The 26,620-nt window shown below is 42.9% G+C and overlaps 1 protein-coding gene across 1 annotated transcript in view; it reads left to right on the forward strand.

Annotated features, from left to right (window-relative positions):
* Positions 1-26,620, forward strand: part of adgra1b (adhesion G protein-coupled receptor A1b) — a 414,503-nt gene that overhangs the window by 88,832 nt on the left and 299,051 nt on the right. The window contains exon 7 of the mRNA XM_079560565.1: positions 12,767-12,980. Coding sequence (XP_079416691.1) covers positions 12,767-12,980 — 214 coding nt within the window. The remainder of the gene's footprint in view (positions 1-12,766; positions 12,981-26,620) is intronic.

The raw sequence follows: 26,620 nt of genomic DNA on the forward strand, positions 1-26,620 counted from the left end.
GGCTGTCCATCGTGTTCGACGATAACTGCCTTGGCTGGAGGCTATTGTAGGCAGGATCTCAAGAGAAAAAAGGCCTGACTCTGCAACAGCGACGGCATTCTGTTGCAAATTCTTTTTGCTGTAGAGTGCCATCTCTCATGAGCTTTCTCGTACTCTTTTTGGCACTTTTTCCTCGATGGCTACAACTGCTGTTTTTCACACATGGTGCCACTTGTCATGCTCCGGGGCCTTTTTTCTCCAGCTGTCGAGAGAGATCTTACTGTTCTTTATATGTCTTTTCAATCACATCTTTTTCACTTTATCGTATTTCGTTTGTTAGACAGAGCAGCACCAATCTGAAACAGGCTCATACAAATTGTTTCTTTAAGGTCCTCCTCCCCTCGCTCCTCATCAAAACAAACCTTTGGTGTCTTTCTGGCTGTGGATGTAGTTTACTGTTGGACATCTGTGCTATAGTAACAGAAGAGGCTGCAGGATGTTGTTTTGTAGTAGTTTACTGTGCTACGGAATGGGAGCATAGGCGGGAAGTAAGAGCAGCCCTTCCTGGTTACGTAGTTCACTCGTTTTTGCAAGTATTTATACTTCCTTCTGCTGTGTGCCGGTGCCATTGCCTACTTACCTGCTCCGTGGTCCTCCCCTCTCTGCCTGCTTACTTCCTACATATCTGTTTGCCTAAAAAATCAACTACTTATCTTGATTTGGGTCTGGTGAGAGCTCCCCACCCCTTTCTGCTTGTACAGTAAAGGAGTGCGGTGCTTTAGTTCTCATTACAACATGTAAAGTCCACAGCACATTTCAGGCTGATTCTGGCTTCTTGTTATCAGGAAAAATGATAGGACTTGAGGAAATGTGTTATTTTTCCACCCTCACATACCATTGAAAATATTAACATCTCCCCACAGACCCTTCCTCTATTGTTTTTATGAAGATATGTCAGACAAGATGCATCTGTTTGGGCTGTTGCGGCTCTGCTCTGATAGGGAGCAGATGTCGAGGCCGATCCAGGAATGAGCTCTCGTCCCTGGGCTGAAAGCGGGCGCGTGCTGCCTGTAAATGAGGGGAGACCCAGGGCAGACTAGGGTCACAGTAAAAACGGGGGGAAACCTGAGTTTGGTCAATTCCCGAGAGAGAGGATATCTAACTCATAAATGAAGAGTCTACATTATGCAACACAAACGTTTTGAAGATTCACCGTGTCACGATCACCTCACTGGTGGGGAGGGTGTTGCTTTTGGTTAAGGTGACCCCACGTGTGGCTACTTACAGGGCCTGCTTCCTGTCAACGGCTGACACTCACCTTTCATCCCCCGAACCGTAACAGCGCTGAACAGTCGCATGCATCCTGGCTTTGCTTTGGCTCTGTCGTTTGGCTTGACACTGCTCTCTGGCCCAGATTTTGAATGCACTGTACCATACAAGCTTCTAACGTGCCTCAACTGTCCATTATTCATTCATTCTTGAGTCAGACTTGTTGGTGGTAAGCTACTATGTCCCCTACCGCGACAGCACACACCGTAAAGCTTAGACATTCACACATGGGCACAGTGAGTGAAGTGAAGTGACACAATGGCAGTTTTCAATGCTGGGAGCGAGGATTAAACTGCCAAGGTTAGTGTGTGACTTTATAGCTAGCAAATGAACTACTGTAGCTTTATATTATGTTGTTTTGCATAGGATTTTTCCAAACAAGTAGTACAATTCCAGTATCTCATGGCATCGCTCACGGGAGTACTGTGGGAAATAGCGTAACTCCTTGTCAGCCGCTTGTCCTTGCAGATCTGGGGTCAGTCAGTCCTAGTGTTTGACTCGTCCGTTCAGAGCCCGAGGAGCTTTAACACTGTCGGGATGAAAGATTCCTCCAAAGCCTGTCTCCCTCCCTGTTCTCTGCAGCCGGACTGGACTTCTGTAGAGGGATATGACGACACATGGTGCAAGTGGTCATTAGGAACTACAGCTCTGCTCCTTGAGCCTGGGCTGCCTTTAATGACTGGATTATATAAAGTTATGTGCAACGTACAGATAAAAAGAGAAGGTGACACGGTCGAGAACGCTTTGCAGATCATAACTTTGTGATTGTAAATAAATCTCCGCTGTTGCACAAACTTGACCTTCAGCACTTTACATCAACACAGTGATATCATGGCCATCAAATGTGTAATAACGTAATTTAGATTGAATACGTGAATGGTCATAGTAGCGCAATGTCTTGAGTTCATGCCTCCGGGTCTCGCACTGATGGCAGATAAACTTCTCCTGCGTAAGACATTCAGACTACCGCCTATTTATCATCTACCCTCTCGGCCAAGTGGTAATACATGGGATAATAACATACAAATCTAATTAAATTGGTTGTACCGCGATTATTTCTGACCTTTCCCATAATGATAATATTGTTATGCAAATTACCAGGAAGCTGCTGTTCTCCTGGTAATAATACAGTATGAAAACAAAGCAGCCAAATGCTTTATCCTGTTTTCTTCACAACGTAAGTAGAACGCTCCATTAATTTGAAAGGGATTTTCCAACGTTCTACCGGTATTTTTTGATAGAGGACCTCTGAAAATGGCAACAGAGTTTGTCCTTGTAATACAGGTCTTTCATATCACTCCGCACGCACGCAGTAGCGGGCACGATCTCTGTCCCCGTCACAGCGAGAGAAGCTGGGGGAATCGCACGTGAAGTTAGCGGGAATCCGACTTTCAACTTACCCAGAGATTCACCACCATGCCAAGGAACGCGCAAACTTTTGGGACATTTAGGGGGGGTATTAGGCAAAATTGACTTTTTCAAGCATCATGTTATTATGTCATTCCCTCATTAAAAACATGCCTGAAGTGTTGCCTTGGTACATTCACGTATTTTTGAGTAATCTGTAAAAACTCTGATGGCGGCCATTTTAGGGATAGGTTTGCCTGAGTCCTCCTAGGAACGCCCCCACCTCCTGGAGACGCCTCTGAGCTTTCGTCACCAGCCGAGTAACCAACCACTGCTCCTCAGCAGAACCCCCTCCCCACTGATGCCACAGACAGCGTGTGGAGGGGGCGTGTCGGAAAGGGTCAGAGGTTCTTAAAGAGACAGGGGCCTATTTCAAGACATTCACTACAGCCATTTTGAGAGAGCAATTTTATACAAGGCAGTTATTCTAATTTACTGCATTTACAGACCAACAGAAGGTTTTGTCATCATTGTAGTGTGCTATAGACTGGTGCTATGTGATTGAAAAAAGCATAATACCCCCTCTTTAAATAAACCTTTCGGCCTTCATAAAATGTGTTGTGTGTGTACAGCTGGCAAATGGCCGTATAATAAGCAGGATAACGTATACATTATCCCTTACATATTCCCAATCTATGTTCTATGTTATTACTGTGCTGTAAAATAAAGTGAAATCCATCTGAACGTGGCAGTATTTGCTCAATGCATTTTTGTGTGCCTTGTGAAATTCGACATGGAAAATTGTATCTTATTTAAGTATACTATCTTTAAACTGGTTTCAAGTACTTGACGTAGATGTTGAATATCACAGTTCCATATTTTCACACTAAAAAGCTTGTGGCTATATGTTGAAGCTAAATGTTGGGAAATGTTGAATGAGCAGTTTTCGATTAAAATAGCATTTTCTAACCAGCAGTGTGTGAGATAGATCAAGATGAGTTTTAAATAACTGCAAAAACACCTCCTTTTAAACAAAAGTTTGCTAGAGGCCTTGTTTGACAGCGATTTATGTTGACCTAAGAAAATCTACAGACACATTATGTAAGTACATCTCTGTTCTATTTTTCATTCCCGTGTCATCCCCCTCATCACTGAAGTCTTTGAGGGACAGCCGTTCCATCTTCATATTTTCTTTCATTTCCATTGATGGCTGCGGCAGCTGTCGAACACTTCAGTCCCCAAATCTTTCATGTGCTTTTAATTGGGTTGAGCCTCAGTGGCTGCCAAGGCCATTGAAAACATACCGCGGCAATCATTTCCATCATCAAACAACTGTCTGACCTCTTGTGTAGTCGCTCCCAGCATTGTTACATTGCAATCTCGCACTTAGGAAAAATACTCACCGATACCGAGGAGTGTGCGGATAAAATGCGCCAGATAAAACCGTGAGCAAACAACAACGGCCCAATGAGCACAGATAAAGCCTTTGGCAGTTTGCGCATGTCTCTATCTATACTGTTGAGCACATACTGACAGTGCTGCAGTCTTAGGACCAAAATACTACAATAAGTCACCCTTCAGTCATGTCTAAATCTAAGTCACTTTCATTTTGAAGATAAGCTATGAAGTTCAATACTAAACTTCAACAAATTCATTTTAGCATTGAAAATAAAAATTGGAAATTGGGATGAAGGTTGACAGGTTGACAGGTTGTATCTTTAGACAGGCAGCTTACATGTATAATAGGCAGAAATGATTTTGAACAGGGCTTTTCCGTATATCAGCCGCTCTCCTCATCAGGGTCCTGGGCATAGGCGATTAAGGCGGCTTTCAAGGGCGCCATCTGCTGGAAGGGGTCATTTTGAGCCCCATGCTCCCGCCATCTACAACATCGCTGATTTTCGGACTTAACTTTAGAACAAAAAGTTATAGAGAGTTGCAGTTGCTTTTGTGTTGGAGACTAGAGATTTCAAACGCCCCCTCCCTGGTCCATACGCCTCCGGGGAGCCGTGTAACATCGAGGTGAACAACAACAACAAAATAAGCAGGACAATGGTATGTCTAAGTGAATAAATGAACATGTGGTGGGGGGTAATAAAGGATAAGATAGGCTTTATTGATTTCACAGTGGAGAAATTTACTTGTTGCATTCAACAAGGCTAAATCTGTCTGAATGTATGATTGTACATGTGGTGCATTAATGTGTGGAATGAGGGCCTAGTAATTTATTATATGTGTATAATTGTTAATTAAAGAGAAGAAAAAAATATGTATTTTCAGTACCATTGCTGTCAACCAGCACTGCTCCATTATTTATTGATTGATCTATTCAATGTGTGCCCTTTCTCCAACTGTTGTTCGCACTTTTCATGAACACACTTGTTATATAATTGATTTCAATGAATAGATAAACACAATATGATAAAACAATGACATTCATACAAAAAAATAAATAAAAAAAACTCTTCCATATAGTGTTTCCAAAAGGATTAGAGAAACAAAAATATATAGAAGGTTTTTTGTTTTTTTCTCTCTCAGTCACCAACAAACATTTTTTAGTGCTTAGGGCAGGGATTTCAAACATGTATAAATTATCATAAGGACAAGAATCAGGGACTTGTTCAGTGTATCCCTGTGCATGAATACACAATTACACACAACTATGAGAAATATGTGGCAAGCAAAAGCATTGTATTTCTTACTTATGTCACAAGATTTCATTCACTGTTTCTTCTTGTATCACAGCTGGGAATGTGGGTGAGGTGTCTTGCCCAGCGACACAACAACATTTGCTTTAGTGATGTTACGTAAATCAAAGTTGAACTAGAAAGGAAAAAAAAAAAGAAAACATTCATTTGGTTGTAAAATACGGCAGGCGTTCCTTTCAGCTGTTGCTGCTTCTGTATTTAATTCCCAAACTCTTTTTATGTAACCCCTCATCTATCTCTCCTTTTATTTCTCTGCAAGTCCCCATTTGGTAACATCTTACCAAACTCTGAAAGTGACTGGCTTTTCATCAGCGCACATCTTGCTAAAATAAGCCCTCGTAGCTCATGTCTTTCACATCACCATTAAGTGTCTCAGCCTTGGCGGCAAACAGCAGCGGCGCGTGTGATTCTTGGCTTGATGTTGGAGAGCACAGAGTCGGCCTCCGCAGACGTGGGGCCCCGCTGGGAGCGCCGTGTCCCCTCTGGAGATAATTTAATCAATGCTACTGATCAGGTCTGGCATGACAGGGCCAGAATATGGATGACGTTAAGTGTTATTCGGGACATTCTTGGGGGAAAAAAAAAGTTCAACAATTCAAGTTCAAGAATTCAAGTTCGGTCTACAGCTGTCTTCAATTGGACCGGTACAGTACATTTGTCCTATTCACTCGTTCTTTGATTGGTTCACTCTGCAGCTCTAAGTCCTGCCAAACCAAGCATCAGACACCTTTTTAACACATTAGTCGAACACAACATGTTTCCAGAAACTCGCCTGCTTTCCAATTCCATCTGCAGGGAGCATCTTGTTGTGGACTTTCGAAGAGTGCGGCTCCAGCATGCTCCTCTAACAATCAACGATGCTGCAGTGGAGAGGGTGACCAGCACTAAGTTCCTGGGTGTGCACATCACAGAGAACCTCTCCCGGACCATGCACACTACATCACTGGTCAAGAAAAGTAATCAGCGTCTCTACTTTCTCCGCAAGTTGAGAAGAGCCAGAGTCGCAGCCTCCGTTATGTGCAACTTCTACAGAGGGACAATTGAGCATCCTGACCAGCGCCATCACTGTGTGGTTCTTCTACAGAGGGACTATAGAGAGCATCCTGACCAGCTCCATCACTGTGTGGTTCTTCTACAGAGGGACTATAGAGAGCATCCTGACCAGCTCCATCACTGCGTGGTTCTTCTACAGAGGGACAATAGAGAGCATCCTGACCAGCTCCATCACTGTGTGGTTCTTCTACAGAGGGACTATAGAGAGCATCCTGACCAGCTCCATCACTGTGTGGATCTTCTACTGAGGGACTATAGAGAGCATCCTGACCAGCTCCATCACTGTGTGGTTCTTCTACAGAGGGACTATAGAGAGCATCCTGACCAGCTCCATCACTGTGTGGTTCTTCTACAGAGGGACTATAGAGAGCATCCTGACCAGCTCCATCACTGTGTGGTTCTTCTACAGAGGGACTATAGAGAGCACCCTGACCAGCTCCATCACTGTGTGGTTCTTCTACAGAGGGACTATAGAGAGCATCCTGACCAGCTCCATCACTGTGTGGTTCTTCTACAGAGGGACTATAGAGCATCCTGACCAGCTCCATCACTGTGTGGCACGGCGCCAGCACTGCCTCCTGCCGAAGGAGCCTCCAGCGCATCGTGAGAGCAGCGGAGAAGATCTGTGGAGCCCCTCTCCCCTTTATACAGGAGATGAACTCCACCCGTCTCACCCGCAAAGCCATCAAAATCGCCAGGGACCCTTCGCACCCATCACACAGTCTCTTCAAGGTTATGCCTTCAGGGAGGAGACTGCGGAATCTACGGGTCAGTTCCAGTCGACTGAGGAACAGTTTCGTACACAGGGCCATCGGGAAGCTGAACTCCCTGCCCTCCCTCCCACCTGGTCTGACGAATAGAAAAATCTTGAATCTTGAATCTTTTGCTTCGAAGACCTTGTGTCACGCTGGAGAGTTTCATTTCAACACTCTTTACATTCACCAAAGTGCTTCAACATCTGCGGAATATCAAACATGAAATTCTGTTGTATTCGTCCGCTTTGTCTAAGCCTCAATCACACTTAGACAAAGAAATGAAAGCTCTGTGACCTTAAACTGGAGTCAGTTCAGCTAAAGACACACATTTCCAGTTCTCCGAAAAAACATCAAATACCAATTAAAGCTCTTTGAGAGTGCCTTGGCTCGGCGTGTTGACATGTCAGTGGATTATGTGTCATAAACAGCCAGCTCGCGCCTCTCTTTCGCTCTCGTGATTAATGCCAAGCCACGGGCCACAGACGCCTACGCCCATCTCCCCCCCCCCCCCTGCATGTGTTCTTCTGAAAGCCACGCACAAAGCAGAATGGAACTTTATGACCCGTGTATCGGATTGCCTGTCAAATGGCACAACATCCACAATTGATTGGAGGAGAAGTGAAAGGAGAGCGCTACCGTCTGGATTCTGTCCAAAGAAAAGTCTAGAGGCGCATGAACAAATGTGCACCAAGGTGGAAGCGGAGCTGGCAAGACTCCGCGTTAATGCAGTATCCGTGACGAAGGATCGCGGCGATGAAAGAACATGCCAAAAGCAAGTATTAAAGCAGCAAGGGAAGGGTTTTGGTCTTAGATGATTGCTGCTTATGTTTTCTGATAGATTTGTGTGTGTTCTGAGTTTGCATGTTCTCCTTGCGTCCCTGTGTTGTGAGTAATTACCTTTTCCTCCAGCTAGGTACACCTGACCAGGATTGCGGTCGCTCACTGCTCCTGACAGGTGTCTCAGGGTGGCTGGTTAAAGGATGGCTCAAATGTAAAGGACAGAACAGTGGCAGAGCTACATGTATACAGCCTACTGCAACTACTGTATGCGAGGACAGGCTTTCAAATGCACTCGTACAATCAGACCCATGTGCTCCTTCTGGTCTCCAGGGCAGAAAGGAGTCTGTGCCCAGCTGCGTTCCACTGTACAGGGAAATAAACAGCAGGTGCTAAATTGCGAGTAGTGCTTAAAATGAGCAAGTGGGGATGTTGCACCTGATTTACTCTTAGAAACTGTGCGTGTTATTTGTGCCGCAAATGAGATATGCAAATGAGTTCATTGCGCGAGCACAGTCTGCACAAAACGTCTGCCGCTCCTCTTCCTGACTGAGTCTTTAAGGGAATATTTACAAAGTCCACTATCAATAATTCTTTAAAAAACTATTAATATTTTAGCAAATAAGTCCTCTTGGCTTTAAAGAAATATATACTGCCTGATTTGTGTCTGTTGCCTAACACCAAACTGTTCTGTGCAAAGGTGTTTACCTACTTCTTCAAGTACTAGTTTCTACATACATGTTCCTCACCATCCACGGGCGGTCTCTTTTCCCTCCAAGCTTGGAGCTTGAGAGTTCTGCGCCGTATCTTTGCTGTTCCGAGAACTGCACTTTTCTGATCTGAGATGTCTGATGTGTTTCCTGGGATCTGCTGTAGCCACTCCTCCAGTTTGGGGGTCACTGCCCCGAATGCTCCAATGGCCATGCTCCATGGCACCACTGATGCCTTCACCCTCCAGGCTTTCTCCAGCTTTTCTCTGAGCCCCTGGTATTTCTCTAGTTTGTCGTGTTCCTTTTCCTGATGTTGAAATTGCTTGGTATTGCTACAGCTTTCCTCTGCTCTTTGTCCACCACCACAATATCCGGTTGGTTCGCCATTACCATTCTGTCCATCTGTATCTGGAAGTCCCTCAGGATCTTGGCTCATTCTCTTCTAGAGTTTAGATCGGGCCCAAAATATTCAGCCCTCCCCGACCCCGGCCTGGGGGCACAATGCCCAGCCCAACCCGAGCAATTAACTTTAATTGTCGGCCTGAATCCGAAACAAACCCGACGCAAATAAATATTTATTCATGCATATTGAGACAAGAGTCTGACCTCTGGAGAGATGAAGTCAGCCTAGAAACAGGAGCGTATTTGCAGTACCGCATGTGTACAGCATAAACAGACTGAGTGAGATAATTGTAGTTTGATAGGCATGCTGGCAATGCTCACGGCTTTGTTTACAAGTGTGTTCTCTCTGACGGCCTTGCATTATCGAAAGATATGAATTGGCGAATCTATAATATTACTATGTACGGGGGGAATGCACATGCAGGTCAAATGTGGCCTTTCATCAAATGTCATTGATTTGCTTGTTTCATATTTGCTTCTGCTATTCATGAAATGCTTGTGTTGGTGATTTAGGGAAAACAAATTACATAGTTAATCTTATTTAGCATATCCTCTCACATTGTGCCTCTGACCGACTGTTTCCTGATGGGCCCCTGTAACCAATCGCTCGAGTAGACAAACTTGTTCCATTTAAAATATCAATGGCCTCTGCTATCTCTTCCCACGGATCATGTTCTAAACTCGGCCTCTGTCCTCAAATGCCTCGCACAGCATTCGAAACCCCCAAACCATGTGATTACACAGATACACGCTGGCTCAGTATCCGCAAGACATCTGACATCTGCCTCTCTCTATCGCAGCCTGAAGCCCGTCCCGTGTTGTTTCCCTGCGGTTTTATCCTAAACACACTCCTCCTTATCGCGGCCTTATCATAGTGTTTTTCCTCTTCCACGAAAGAAAGCAAAAAAATAAAAAAAATATCTGAAATGCTTGGGGGACTTAGGCTGGGCTGCTAAGGTAGGTAAGTAATCCTATCAGTGATGTCGAGGCTTGTATTGTGCGCATGTAAGAAGTCAAGGAGAGTCCAGCTGAGCGCTCAAGGCTGTTTCCTTTATCGGCCACTGCTGATTGCACAGTGGATATACATGTGTGAACAGGAGGGAGAGAGGAGAGGGAGGTGTGTGACCTTGGCAGTGCATTTGTGTGGATTACAAGCGGCACTTTTGAGGAACTGAAGGTGCAGTGATGGTTTGATACTCGGATGTGGTGAGGATGTACGCGCAATTCCTCATTTCGGTAGCACGTGCTCGGCCACAGTTGAAACACGCGAGAACGGTCCGGGGTTGGGATCAGTCAAACATCATCATAAATGAGCCAGAACAGTAGAAATATTTGCGGAAATCACAGTCTAAAACCATCGTAGCTTATCATATTGTAGTACATATCTCTGTACTACAATCATAACCTTGATTTCATAATAAATAAATAGGTTTATCGCAGCGCACTCGCAATGCTAACACGACTAGTGCTAACGCGGCTAGTGCGAAAGTCCACAGCAGCCTATAGGCATAGGGCATATACACTTGCCCTGGCTGATAAATACTCTCACTGAGGCAGGTCTGCGCCTGCTTCAACCTAATTATTGTAAAGAAAAGACTTACCTTTGCGGTGTTTCCTTGTCGCCTTTAGAGTAGAGTCAGAACTCTGGTAGAATCGAGTCCAACGACTGTAATCGGGAACGCTGAAGTACGTGCTTTGTTTTTTCGCATATTAAAGGAACAGGCCACCGTTATTCCAAACTGAGAAATGTTCTTACCTGAGCTTAATTGAGTTGATACGTGCCTGTCTGGTCTTTGTGCGTGCCCGTGTAAGAGCGTGGTCGCTTCTACCTTCACCACGTTTGGAGCTATATAGCTACGCCCCTGGGTACGCATCAACTCGTCTAAGCTCAGGTAAGAACATATCTCAGTGTGAAGACAGTGGCCTGTTCCTTTAAGTCATGCATGGTGCATTAAGTCATTTCCGGGTGCGCCTCAGCCTTTCAAACTAATTCAATTGAACTTTGAAGACCTTTGTACGCCAGTAAGACTTAAAGATTGGGTATCATGCTTTTTTCAATCACATAGCACCAGTCCATAGCACACTACAATGATGACGAAACCTTCTGTTGGTCTGTAAATGCAGTAAATTAGAATAACTGCCTTGTATAAAATTGCTCTCTCAAAATGGCTGTAGTGAATGTCTTGAAATAGGCCTCTGTCTCTTTAAGAACCCCCTGACCCTTTCCGACACGCCCCCTCCACACGCTGTCTCCAGGAGGTGGGGGCGTTCCTAGGAGGACTCAGGCAAACCTATCCCTAAAATGGCTGCCATCAGAGTTTTTACAGATTACTCACAAATACGTGAATGTGCCAAGGCAACACTTCAGGCATGTTTTTAATGAGGGAATGACATAATAACATGATGTAAAGCTTGAAAAAGTCGATTTTGCATAATACCCCCCCTTTAAATAACACTATCCTATTTAAATCTTTTCTTACAATAATTTTGTTTTGGCGCAGACCCTTCTCAGTGCGAGCATAAGCTGCTGTGGATGTTAGCACTAGCCCCTTTAGCATCAGCGAGCGCTTTGTGAGTAGCCGATTTACTTTTTTGTTCTGACTGTTCCACAGAGACATTATGGCCATACAGCATGACCCAGTATAATACACTGCGAGCCCCTAGTCCCATGACTATTTCTACTGTTCTGGCCCATATACACTGATGTTTGACCGATGTTCATCCCAACCTGTAGCTGGTCTCCTGTCATCGGTGTTTGCGCATGCGCCGCTCGCCTCAACTGTGATCCAGCACGTATCGCGGAGGTTTTCTAAAAGTAAAAAAATAGGCCTGAATTGGACTGAACTATGTCTGAACTTGAGACATAAAACTATATACCAATTAGGATTCCACTGAAAGCTTTGAAACAACAGAATAGCAATATTGAAGATAGTGTGCAAAATGCTTTGTTCAGTGTGCAGAGGGGAAGAAAGAGTTTCAGGATCACCAACAGAGCTACTTTGAGGGAGATTTGTTTTGGTTCGAAGGTGAGTTAGTTGCAGGTGCTGGCACTTTGTGGACAAATGCAAAACCTAGCACTGTGCCAATCTGATGTTGTATTAAGCAATTGTAAAATGCAAATGGGAGGAGTCAGGACATTTGTCACAAGGATTATGTATAACCGCAAGCTCTTACGTTCCATGTATCTTCAGATTCATATAACCCACGATGTAATCAAAGCCTTCCTCAGTTAGTCAAACGTTGTTTTTTCATTTATATATAGCCATATCCATATAAACTCACACTCCATTCTGTTTTTTTCCCTGGTGACCTTTAGAAATCACGCTGCCCTGCTAGCAAAGGTGATTGTTGTTATCTAGCCTTCTCATCATTAATTTTCCCCTTTTTTTGGTGATAGCTTATCAGCGTCAGTGCAGGTCCTTTGTTTGTAAAAAAAAACAAGAAATGAAGCTGGTATTAAAGTCATAGATGGCATTTCGCTCCAATATACAGTGTGAAATACCGGCATTTCATTGTGAGTGTTTTTATTGGTGTAAAATACATGAAAATCATATTCTTTTACTGTGAGCAGGTTTGTAACTTTGCTAATCTTTCACAGCATGTATCATTTTAACATTGTCTATGTTTTCCTGTTGGATTGATGGCCACTTATAACCTGGGGTGTTGCTTTAAGTTGACCTCCCTGTCTCCCCTCCCTGTCCCGCAGATGGGCCTCTGGAGCTGCCTCTGTTCCAGCTCATCCCGTCCCAGAGGCAGCTGGTGTTTCAGGGGGACAGGCTGCCCCTCCAGTGCACCGCGTCCTACCTGCACCCACACATGGAGCTCAAGTGGAGGCACAACGGGCACCCAGTGAGCACCCAGGAGGAGCGCGGAGTGGCGGTGGAGGAGAGCCTCATCCACGACTGCAGCCTCATCACCAGGTATGGAGACGCTGTGAAAGTACAAGAAAACAAAACAATTCTGGTAGTACTCAAGTGCAAGGGACCTGGTTAACGCCGGTGGTCACCTTTTACATCCTGCTTTTGTCCTAAGTTAGTCTTAGTGTCGCTTAACCTCTTACCTCCCACCTGAACCGAGCACATTTTCTCCAGTTTGGCTTGAGCCCAGTCCAAAAGCTTCTGGAAAAAAGCTGTGAAAATAGCAACAAAACTGAGACGAAAACAATGATGGAAATGTGACATAAAAGTGAGAAAACATTGACAAAAAAGTGACAAAAAATTGATGAAAAAGTGGAAGAAATGTCACAAAAATGTCACAAGAAATTGACCAAAAATGTGAGGAAAAAATGACAAAAATGTGACAAAAAATTGACAAAAAAATGACCAAAATGTAACAAAAAAATGACCAAAATTTGATAAAAAATTGACTTTTTTTTTTTTTTAAATGTGACAAAAAATGTGACAAAAAAATAAATTAAAAAAAAGTCCTAAAAATGACCAAAATGTAACAAAAAAATGAAAAAAAAAAAAGATTAAAAATTGACGAAAAAATGAAAAAAAATTGATAAAAATTTGACCAAAAAGTATTACAAAAAAATGACGAAAAAATGACAAAAATGTGACAAAAAATGACAAAAAAGTTACAAAAATTAGTTGAATACCCAACAAAAAAAAATATGGAAAAAAAAATCTGATGACGTGAGGAAAAAGATCCTCTCGGTTCAGGCGGAAGCTAAGAGGTTAAATCTGTTTTGCCCCTGCCTGAATTTGATCAAAATAAAAGTCACCACACACAAAAAAAGGGCCACACGCTCTAATATCAGGTTGGACCGCCTTTAGCTTTGATTACGGCACACTCTTTCTGTGGCATTGTTTCATTTAGCTTCTGCAATGTCAAACGATCCAATGTTGCATTAATCACCACCAAGATCTTCTATTGATGATGAGAGGGTGTGACCCTTGTGCAAAGCCTACTCCAGCACATCCAAAAGATTCTCAATGGGGTTAAGATCTGGACTCTACCAATCCCTGTAAATAGTGTCTCATTCCCCTTGAACTTTCACAATGTGAGCCCGATGAATCCTGGCACTGTCATCTTGGAATATGCCCATGCCATCAGGGAAGAAGAAATCCATTGATGGAACAACCTTGTCATTCAGGATGTTCAGGTAGTTGGCTCATTCTTTGGGCACACGGTGTTGCTGAACCCTGACCTGACCAACTGCAGCAGCCCCAGATCATAACAGGAAGTCCAACAATGGGAATATAAAGTATGTCACAGAGCTGGATGGGACAGTCCAGTATATTCGTCATAACTTCAGCACAGTGTTACTCATTGACCGTGTAGCGCTGATGTGGATGATAATTCAGTCCGTTTATCGCTCCAGTGTTAGCGACATTTATCCAGAGCCTGTCACGTATGGTTAGGTCTCCCTGGGTGAAACAAACTTATCCAAGAGAAGTTCAAACAGCCTATAGGACCCAGGTTTAGTGTTACTGCAGTAGATTTTTGCCCTCATACCACTAGTTCCTAATTTATGCTTTTTTAATAGTGAATTACTTGATTTTATCCCCAAAAAATTGCACACTTTCAAAGTCAAATAACTCCTACGTTGTTATGTGGTGTTTCAAGTTTGTGATTCACTGCTCTAGGCTATAGGCAATGAGAGCTTATTAGCTACTGACACAAACCTTTAGGGACATATACGAGTCCAGCCAAGCAGAATAAGTCAATAACACATGCAAATAATCATTGGGAGGATTTTTAATGAGATGCAGAGTGGAGCATATGACCAGTGTAGCGCATATGGTTATTAGTAAAGTGCGGTCACGGTTCTGGTCAGAACAAGTGACCATGCTGCGAGTAAGAGGGTGGAGAAACACATGTGTGGCGCCGGCAATCTGATTCTATCACACCAAAAGCTGATCGGTCCACAGGTGCGTGTCGAGTCTAGTTATCAGCGGCCTCCCCCCACCACTCCAGAGTTGCCCAATATCAGTCCCCGAACTGCCTTGAAAAGCCTCTCCAAAACCTGGCCAAAACACGCCAACAGACGGACGCTGCAGGTGTGTGTTGGACAGAAACCCTGCCTCACGTGAGGGGTGGTTACGAGATCAGGTCGGTTTAAAATGTGATCGAATGCATGATATAAAGTGTGTAGTACCTTGCATGTATCTCTTCCAACGCTGTAGATAGGTTTTATTTGACAGAACTTCTCTGAACCGAGATTCAGACCCACAATGCGAGAACGGTATTCTTCCATTAACCACTTGACTATCAGCTCCACCGAGTGCTGTCTATGTAATTTCAGTTTATGTGGATGATCAGAGTGATGAGCTGTTTCGAAGGAAAATACAGACATTGAATGGCTTCAGATGTCCTGCGCATTGTGCTGATGTTGTATGCGGGTGTTTATGTTTACACGTCTCCGATTTCCCTTTTGCGATGTGTCCTTGATAAGGATCTGAGAGGACAGGCGAAATTGGCTTGGCCCAGCGCCAGAGCCTTAGACCAATCAGCGGCAGCAGCTCTCCGGAGACTGGCCCTTGTCGCTGTTTCTCTGTGTCCCCCTCCCCCCCCCCCCCCCCCGCCCCCCTCTCTCTCTCTCTGTCCTCTCTGTTCACTCCCACACTTCCTTTCTGGAGCTTGGTGCATGTTCTCAACAACACATGGTCAATGAGAACAGCTGACCCTGATATAATAACCCAGACTGGTGCTGAAGTAGACTATAGACCTGTCTCAAACACTTGTGGACTGAATGCTTGTTGAAACCTACGTATATCCTGCAAATGGATGTATTTACTAGCCCTGCTGGATGTTATGCAACCATAAATCAATAATAAACATTGCTTTTATCAGTAATATGATGTTGCATTACAAAGTACAATATTTTCCACTCAACTCTGGTTCATAGCATGTAAAGATGTATTCTAAAGACATGTGCTTGAGCAGTCGAACAGACATAAAGGGGGCTAAAGTTTTAAATATTTAGTTGTGGTTGAAACAAGCAAAACTTTCTTTCAATCTTGATTTGAAAACACACAAAAAATGAGGTGTAATGCCTTTAAATATTCTTTTTCAGATCTCTTCAAACTTCACGTTGGATCTTTTATTGAAATGTCAGCCCCTGTGTCCCGCTCTCCCACTTCCAGATGTGTTTGACGTAACGCTCTGGCAACACGTCTGCGACAGGAGCACACGGCGGATGATTAGTTTAACTGCAGCCTCCGCCTCTGCCCCACGCCACATAAATATTGATAGAGCGCTGACAGAAATATGCTTCCATCTGTCAACAAGTCCGCAGCGCTGGTTATTGTGAGGTTTATCTGGCAACCACAACACTGCGCTTTTATGTGACTTCAAATTACATGGTGCACTATTTTACATGGAAGCATCCGCTGAGCTGGTAGAGTGACATTGGGATGATTTTTTTTTTCTGCACATTGCCAAAACAATTTTATAGGGCCTTTTCTTTTTTTCTGGGTAGGATTTCACTCATGAAACACAGGCCAATCAAGAATTCCCAGACGCTTCAAAGCAGTGGTTCTCAACTAGTGGAGTTATTTTGATTAAAAGCTCAGGTTTATAGGCTTCTTTAATGCATAAAAAACAATCATGGTAACATTTTATGATAATTACACATTACTTAAACCAAATACATGAAGAATTCATTAGTTAAGTGTGACCAACACTTAAAGGAACAGGCCACTGTTTTTCCATATTGAGATACTGTTCTTATTTGAGCTTAGACGAGTTGATCCGTAACTGTCTGGTCTTTGTGCGTGCGCTCAGTCCCGCACAATGACCAAAGTTGTTGTTAGCATATGGCCTCTCCCAATGTATTCCTATAGCTCCAAACGGGGGGGAAGTTGGAAGCGACCACGCTCTTCCACAGGCACAAAAACCAGACAGGTACGTATCAACTCATCTAAGCTCAGTTACGCAAAAAGACCAAAGATGTTGTTAGCATTTGTCCTCTGCCAGTATATTCCTATAGCTCCAAACGGGGCGCAACCAAGCTCTTTTACAGGCACGCACAAAGATTAGACAGGTACGTATCAACTCGTCTAAGCTCAGGTAAGAACATATCTCAGTATGGAAAAACGGTGGCCTGTTCCTTTAATAACTACTTAACTACTACAGTCAATGCCTCTAATGGATAGTTCTTCACATATTGCTCTTATTAATTGTTGTTAATTAGTTATTTAGTGTTAACTCATCATTTATTAAGGCTAAATAAGGTGTAGTTTGTATAAAGTGTGACCATTGTTAGAGACTTAAAGAACAGGAGTCTGTCACCTTCACCATCAAAAGAGCCACTTCGCCCTGTATCAGATCAAATGAAAGAAGCATAGAGCCACAGAATATGTTTTAGCGCAAACATCAACAAAGCGTACACATTTTGATTGATAAAATGATGATTAAAAACAATGTAATTTTGTGGAAATGATATTTGTTCTACCTGAAAATTTTAACCTCTTAACTCCCACCTGAACATGTTTTCTCCTGTTCTCCAAATTCTCCAAATGTAAAAGCTTCTTCAAAATAGTGACAAAAAACGAGAAGAAAATGAGGATGTAAATTGACAAAAATGACAAAAATCCAGCAAAAAATGTGACAAAAATCCAGCAAAAAAGTGACAAAAATCCAGCAAAAAATGTGACAAAAATCCAGCAAAAAAGTGACAAAAATCCAGCAAAAAAAGTGACAATAATCCAGCAAAAAAGTGACAAAAACCCAGCAAAATACCTTGACAATAATCCAACAAAAAAGTGACAATAATCCAACAAAAAAGTGACAATAATCCAGCAAAAAAGTTACAAAAATCCAGCAAAAAATGTGACAAAAATCCAGTAAAAAAAGACAAAAATCCAGTAAAAAAAAGTGTCAAAAATCCAGCAAAAAAGTGATAAAAGAGCAGCAAAAAATGTGACAAAACAGCAACAAAAAAGTGACAATAATCCAACAAAAAAGTGACAATAATCCAGCAAAAAAGTGACCAAAATCCAGCAAAAAAGAAACAAAAGTGACAAAAACACATAAGGGAACTAAAAAGTGTTGACAATGGCAAAATGACAAAAAGAGGAGAGAATGCATTTGGTTTTGGCAGGTGGTAAGAGGTTAACAAAGCATTTGTCGCTTACCTTCATTCTGCCTCAAATCTATTATTATAGCAACTAATCACCAACTGAGAACCACTGTATTATACACTGTTAATGAATCGATAGAGGAATTTAACACCAACTGCCCACCCTTTTATAATTTGTTCGTTTCCAGTAACTGTAAAAAATCCAGCGAGTGTGATTTGAATACATTATTTCTGCAACAAGTGCCACATTTACCCGTCTAACCCGGCCGATTGTTAACTTCCAACCTTCATCGGTTTACTCAGAAATCACTGGTCGCTTTGTCCTTGTCCAATCGGAAATGAGGAGCGCTTTGTCCGTTGAGGGTTAGTGCTTATGTAACCAGACTTTGGCTGATGCCCATTTGAAACAGAACAAACTGCGCGGGCCCCTCTGCCGTCCCCTCTGTGGCTGGTGCCCCCAAAAAACCTGACTGAATTTCTCCTCTCAAATCCCCTGTAGCTAGAAGCCTGATTGGCCTAAATTACTAACTCCTGTTCCGTTGTACATATAGAGTTAACATAATTGTGTCCCCCAAGTTGATTCTGTGTTGTTTTTGGCACCTTGCACGCACTCCCGCGAATGTGCAAAGTCGCAGACATTATTTCCTTAACTGATGAGAGCCAAGTTGAGTTTCGCCCAACAAAAATAGTCATGCAATGTACAGCGTCACCTTTTGCCCTTTGGAATATCTCGAAAATTGCTGTGTTGACAGAAGCTTGCGCATTACAAATGGGAGTCGTGGGACATGGCTGATCCGAGTGCTATGGCGTTGACACCAGAGATGTAATGGTGCATTGTAAGTTGATATAAAAAAACATAATCCTAATACTATGCCTCAACCAGCTAAAAAAAAGTATAGCAAACTGTTGTCCAATTAGGTGCTTTAGGCCTAGTAACAATGACTGCGTTATAGCCAGACCAGTGTGTTAAAGGGGAGGTACTAAGCTTTTTTTAAATCACATAGCACCAGTCTATATCACACTACAATGATGACGAAACCTTCTGTTGGTCTGTAAATGCAGTAAATTAGAATAACTGCCTTGTATAAAATTGCTCTCTCAAAATGGCTGTAGCGAATGTCTTGAAATAGGCCTCTGTCTCTTTAAGAACCTTTGAAACTTTCCGACACGCCCCCTCCACACACTGTCTGTGGCATCAGTGGGGAGGGGAGTTCTGCTGAGGAGCAGTGGTTGGTTACTCGGCTGGTGACGAAAGGTCGGAGGCGTCTCCAGGAGGTGGGGGCGTTCCTAGGAGGACTCAAGCAAAGCTATCCCTAAAATGGCCGCCATCAGAGTTTTTACAGATTACTCAAAAATACGTGACTGTGCCAAGGCAACACTTCAGGCATGTTTTTAATGAGGGAATGACATAATAACATAAAAAACAAAAAGTTGATTTTGCATAATACCCCCCCTTTAACCACTTAACTGCCACCTTAGGGTTAGGGTTAACAATTATTTATATCCAAATCTCAAAGTGTATTGACTGGAAAGCTTGCAGCCTATATGCCAGTGTGATACCTAATTTGAAAGCCAAGACAGAATGTGCAAAGGAAGCATCAAAAGCTTGCACACGAGCAACCAGATGACAAGCAGAACATAAACGGCTGAAGTCTGCCACATTAGACCACTGCAAGAGGGAGAACCACCTCATGGATTGGGACAATGCCCATGTCACTGGCACAGAGAGCAACAAACACCACGGTTGGATCCGAGAAGCCGTCAAGATCCAGAAGCTCGCTCCCCAGACTGTGAACCGGGACGTGGGGGCTTGCCAACTTTCCTAGAAGTCGGACTGCAGATGGCTCTGTTTTCCTGCTATTGCAAAAAATCAGAGACGACAAAATATATTGTTGTGGACTTTCGAAGAGCAAGGGTCCAGCATGCTCCTATAACAATCAATGGTGCTGCAGTGGAGAAGGTGACCAGCACTAAGTTCCTGGGTGCACATCACAGAGGACCTCTCCTTGACCATGCACACTACATCACTGGTCAAGAAAAGTAATCAGCGTCTCTACTTTCTCCGCAAGTTAAGAAGAGCCAGAGTCCCAGGATCTATTTGTTATGAGCAGCTTCTATAGAGGGACTATAGAGAGCATCCTGACCAGCTCCATCACTGTGTGGTTCTTCTACAGAGGGACTATAGAGAGCATCCTGACCAGCTCCATCACTGTGCGGTTCTTCTAGAGAGCATCCTGACCAGCTCCATCACTGCTGACCATATTGTTGTGAAACATCCATGATGTTTTTTCTGTTAGAGGTCACTGTTCTGCTTTTGACCTATGAACTCAACGTATGGCCTTTAAAAAATGTAGAGAATAGTTTAATCTATGACACAATGAAATCCAAGAAGTACAGATTGGATCACTGCTGGTGTAGAAACAAAATGATCAATAATTCCTTTGTGAATGAAGTGAATTGCTATTCAAAGTTACTGATTTTGCGTGATATGTCTCTTTTAAATTATATCCTAGCACTTGTTGATAATCATCTTTTGGCGAATCTCATTGAATCGTGGCTTGGGTGCACGATTACATCCCCAGTGTCAATGTTAGCTTGGCCCGCGGAGGACGCTGAATTAGCCGTCACAGGTCAGGCTGGCGGCTCACCTCCACGCCTCGGCGGCAGACAGGAAACTCTAAACACACAGGATTTAGCGCAGGGCTTAATGCTGCCAGATCTGTTGCACTGCTGAGCAAGAAGAGGTGACCCTCTCAAGGTGAGCTCGGTGTCTGTGGATGTTTTCTGTTTTCCCCCTGCAATAGGCTTCATCAGTGAAATGCAAGAGTGATGCCACAACAATATAAGATTAGGGTAAAGATTGATAAAGTTGGGGAGGAGACTTTCTTGTTTCAAAGAAGTTTTCCTTTAGTAAGAGCTCAAAAATGAACGGGCAGGTTGGAAAGGAACACTTCTCAACACTTTGAGATTTGGGGTGACAGTGGTTCAGGTGGTTGAGTCATTGTCCCAGAATCAGAGGGTTTTTTGACAGGAATCCCGCAGTTAAAGCAGTACTAAGTAACTCTTCCCCCTAGAGGCCATAAGCGCAACTGCAGGTGTAGTAGCAAGTTGCGATTTTTTAACTTATTAATTGTCTTGGAGAGTAAATGCTACGCTGACAGGAAAGGCGAAGGGAGAGAGGGTTACTGTGCATCCAATTATACAATGGAAAAAAATTTTTTTACTCAAACTTGGCTGTAAATACTGTTTGAAATGACGTTAGCCCGCGGTTAGCTTTGCCCGTTAGCATGTAGCTTCTTCTTCGTGATTCTATTAGTGTGTATTGGTGGCTCCGACCCGGTGGCAGTCAAGTTGCAAACATGGTTTTCTGTCCAGAGACACCAGGGGGAGATGAAAGACCCTCCAATCATCCCATAAACACTTGTATTACCCCCACAGGGACTACGAAAAGGATTTATTAAGGATAGCTGAAGAACCATCCGCTAAAAAGGGGTTCAGCATACAAGATTACTGCACACATATGGTTAAAATGGAGGAGCTGGAGGCCAGGAGCCGTACCAGTGTGAACATGTCTTTTGACTTGCCTGATCTCCACACTACAATTACTGACTACGGAATTCTGATTGATTGCATTTTTCAAGTTGCTAGCTTGCCATCACACGCTGTTATCCAAAGTCAAGGCTGTCCTGTAGTCCCATCCGCACACTGCACTGCTCGCGCTTTAAAAATGCCCTGTGAAACATTGCTTTGCTGCAGCATGTGCCAGACTCCCGCTGAGAGAAGGGTCCCAGGCCAAAATCCCCGCTCCGGCTCAGCTCCCGACACCAGCGGTACCCAACTGCGTGGCATTAAACAAACATTTGAACGCCTGTAGGAACACGTGAGAGTCAGAGGGGACTTGTCTCTTAATCCTTTGCGTTTTCAATCAGGTTAATCACAAACTAAATGAAGAACCAGGTTTCGGTATCCAACCGAGAGTGAAATGTAATGACACAGGCTCATGCTATTCAGTTTTGATATTATTCACTCTATTTGATCTTACAGAACTGTGGAAATGTGTAACGAGTGATATTATAGCCACAATTTGCTTTACAGAGCAGTAACAACACTGTAATGGGAACATAAAAGCATTTTTGCTATATTGTGCCTGTTTTGAGCTTAAAGTTTGTGCATTGATTCATTGTTGGAAAACAATCAATGCCACACAACACTTACTTCAATTTGCATCTGTCAAAAGTCAACAGCCCGAGGCTTCCCGGCAGCAATGTTGTTTAAAAGGTATATTACGGTATCCAGGGACTGACCGCTACATCAACATGTTATTCAATACAATATCCTCCATGACAAGTGTTCTTATTTCCTGTTTAAGGCAGAAAAGGCTGCAATAGCCGCTGTAAGTATTAATTTAAAACGACAAAACGTGTGCTTAACACTAATCGTAGTCTCTAAGTCTTAGAAGGTGGCGCTATTGACATTATTATTTGTGTGCACTGAACTGTGTTGAAAGTATTAAAAAATCAGTCTTTCCTTCATCATTCATTCAGAAAGAGTAAAGGTCTCAACTCACACGTTTACACCTACAGATTAGGCACTCAAAATTGTGAAATAGGCTAAAACAGAACAGTATTTTACATTCTCTACATTTCATTTATTTGTAGTGCATCACTCAAATATGGAAGAAAACAATTCCTCCCGATATAGCCCTCATTCATATTCACCTATAACCCACATCTCTGATTAGCCCTGGATTTGGCAGCAGATGGCGCTGTGTTGCACCACTGTGATTTTATTCATTCTTTTATGAAGAGGGAGGCAGTGGCTCAGATGGTATGATCAGACGGTCAGTGAGTGAGTGAGTGGTGGGGGTTGGTGGACCTCACTTTTTAGTAGCACCAAGTATGAAGCCAGGCCTATTGTACATATTTTTATTATCAATGTAGCCTTAATGATTCTGGGGAAGACTGCCAGAGGCCATTCTGATCATCCACACATCCGATTCTTACCCGAGGAGACAATGGCACCATGCACCAGTTAGAGCCAGGATTGGAACCACGGACCATTGCCGCTGAACCACTGTTGCCCCCAGCTGTTAACATTATTGGACCCAACGCTCCCTCACCTCAGATGTGTTTGTAATCACTTAAGCAATTCCCCTTCCAGCTCTTCATATCGCAAATATCACAGCCTGTTGTGCATCATTGGCTTAAAACAACATAAATTGCAGATTATTAAGATGGTGTATAATGTTCAGTGCCTGGAATGGAGAGTGGGTTAATATACAAGGAACTAATTAATGGGAGCTTCTGGAGGAGGGATCGCCTTCATTATTTCCAACTGAATTATTCTGCCCTATTACATGTGTTAACAGTAAATGCCCACTAATATATGCATATGAGGGCATATTATACCCATTACTATCTAAATACCACCAACACAAAGGCGTCAGACTGTGAAGTTATTATAAACCCAGTCTAGTGCTCAGGTCGGCACATTTGTTTCAAAAAGTCTTGGTTCAGAACATTGGCTGAGTGCAGAGAAGGCAGACTGAAAGTGGATAGATTCATAACCGTGTAAACCAGTGTAATCCTGTCATGCAGTACAGCTAAAGGGTGTTAGATTAGCATTATTTTTGGTACATTTTGAATTTGGTGCATTTTAAATAAGTCATTCAAAGGATCACAACCATTTTCAGTGGGTCATGGGCCTTTGCAGAAATGACTGATCATGAATTGTTTTATCGCTAGAATTTATTTATAGAGTTTATCGAAGGTCCTGAAGATTTAATAATTTATGATATGGTATAAAAGGTCATACATTTTATGAGATAGTACTTTGAAGGTAATTCAAGGATCTCTGGGTCTTGTTCACGAGTTAGGGACAGCAGTGATGCAGTTGCTGTATCGGCGAAGAGGGAGTGGAGCCGAAAAAGTCGATCTCGGTGCCTACCTTCATTGTCAATGAGATCTGGGCAGTGTTCATTTTGACAACATATTTTAATTTAGTTTTAGTCTTAGTCTTTTGACTAAAATGCAATGTAATTTTAGTCGAGATTTAGTCAAAAAAATCTTTTCAATTTTAGTCTAGTTTTAGTCGACTAAAATTGCATGTAAATTTAGTCGACTAAATTTAAGACGAATTTAGTCGACTTTGCATTGATAATATTCATTATAATCATATTTAATCTTGTTCCTCTGCTTCATGGAGCTGCTCCACATGAACAAAGCTCAGAGCTGATCCTTTGGCAGAGAATTGACATGATCTGAGTCAATAGAAGTCTGGATGATTTTAGTCTCTCCTTTTCATTTTTATTTAGTCTTATTTTAGTCGACTAAAATATCTGGACATTTTAGTCATAGTTTTAGACTCATGAAAAACTTTTAATTTAGTTTTAGTCCAATTTTAGTCGTCAAAAATATCACTTTGACTAAAATTAAGACTAAATATTTTAGTCGACGAAATTAACACTGGATCTGGGCCATGGGCGAAAGGAGAAGATCTCGGATACAACCGGGCAGAATGAGTGATACTAGAATGAGTTGCCTTTGTAGGGTGGCTTGGCGCACCCTCGGTGAGGAACTCAGTCACCCGTGAAGAGCTCATCGAGACGAGCCAGCTGAGTAAGCTCGGGCATTTTTTATTGTGTACCTGTAAATCAGCAGGGTGGGGCCGAGGGGGGTGGGAGGATTGGCACAGTGGCTTATGGGATGGCACATAGCTCCTAATCACCGGATAGTTCCCTGATCACAGGGGTCCCTACGCTAAAGTGGCTGTGATAGTTAGCATTGAGGCTCCTTTTCCTAACTCCTTCCTAGCTGACAGCCCATTTCGGAGGCTTCTTATCATGGTGGACTCTGACGCACATCCGGTTTGGCGTCAGACCTCTTACCAATCTGCCCGTTTCGGAAGGGGCCTCTGTCTTCGACCTGGAAAGGCCAGCTTAAAGTGTGTGTGGTCCCAAATAAAACATTAGAAAATAGAGGATTAATAGTACTCTGTTGGTCAGATATTTCATAGGATGGTACTCGGTGTGAACATTTTGAGAACTACTGATCTCAATGGTACAGTGAGCTGAGTGTTCACCCACCAACCAAGTGACTGTGTACATAACCTTGTATGCATGCTGTAACTATATGTGCCTCTCTCCGCTCTCTAAGTTTACAACACAGAATATACAGCATGTTGCAATGTCAAAATCTGTAGTGGTCAAACGGCTCTCTTAGAACTGGTAGTTTGGCCATTAGACATAGTTCTGATCAGATCATGCGATTGTTGTGACCTTGGGCACTTGACCAAAATGACGAGTGATTGGTGGCGTTTGGCACCGATACGCCGCCTCGTGTAGGGAGTGCATGAACAATAGCATATTTGAGATTTTGTCAAGCTTACTAACAAAAAGGAAAGACAAACGAAAAGGTCCAAATGCTCCAAAAGGATGCTGTATTTTTACTCTGCGCTTAATAAACCCATCACATCACTCCATTCTGGATGTGTTTAGAAGAAAGCCATCGAAAAGGCACAAAAGAGCTGAGCGTGCGTGTCTCTCTAATTCTGTCTTTTATTCGGATGTTGATGCCCGGATTTCCACAGAGCTATGTAATGCTTAGAAAGGATGCTGTCTTTTTTTTTTTTCTTGGTGAGGAGAGAAATCCTTCAGATTAGTCGTCGCTTTGGCAAATGGCCCACGTCGGCGCTTTGTCATTGTTTCAGCGGCCTTTGTTTAATCAGCCCTTTTTCAAAGAGATCTGAATCGCTGTGACGGAGTGGGGCGATAAGCCTAATGATAATTGTAAGTCAAAGACAACATGTTAAGCTCTTTCACACACATGGTCGGCTTTCTCCAATGTGACACAAAGGAATACTGGTGCACATTTAATCAGCCTTCAGTGATTTTTGTGCAGAAAATGTAATGAACACATTCAAATAAAACAAAAAAAAAGTACTCTTGGTCCCATTTTGCCAGGCCATGCTTCGGCCACCGTTGACCTACAGTGGTGAGGATAATAGGCTTGTTATGAAACGAAAGCTTATCTGGAAGTCAAGGACGAGTTCAAGACCATTGATGACACATGAATGGCCTGTTCAAATGCTGTTGCAAATATGACGTTTTTGAAGCTAATATTAAGCTTTTTGAACATGTCATAGTCACCTTCACCCCTCCCCTGCTTTACACTTGAATTACTCAAATCTTTTTTGCAAAATTCCTCAATAATCCCAGGCTTAACAAAGCTAATCCCAAACTGCATTTAACTCTGGACCGAAGGCCAGCTCACACAGATGTGCGACTCAACGTGCACAGTAATCAAATGTTTTCTCGAAGAGTACAGCTTTTTGGATGAAATCTGGGGTTTGAGAGGAAAAAAAACACATATTTTCAAGTCATAACTGGATGAACAAAATAAAGCACTTTGGAAAATGTATTTAAACCACATATTTGCGGCTCCCAACAAAGGGAGTCCTGATAGGTGGCGAGCCTGCTCCCTGTCAAGTGTTTTAAAGGAGCTTTTCACCAAACATAAACACCCAGGATGTAAT

This window comes from Gobius niger (genome assembly GCF_951799975.1).
Source record: "Gobius niger genome assembly, chromosome: 7".
In the NCBI taxonomy this organism is placed as follows: Eukaryota; Metazoa; Chordata; class Actinopteri; order Gobiiformes; family Gobiidae; genus Gobius; species Gobius niger.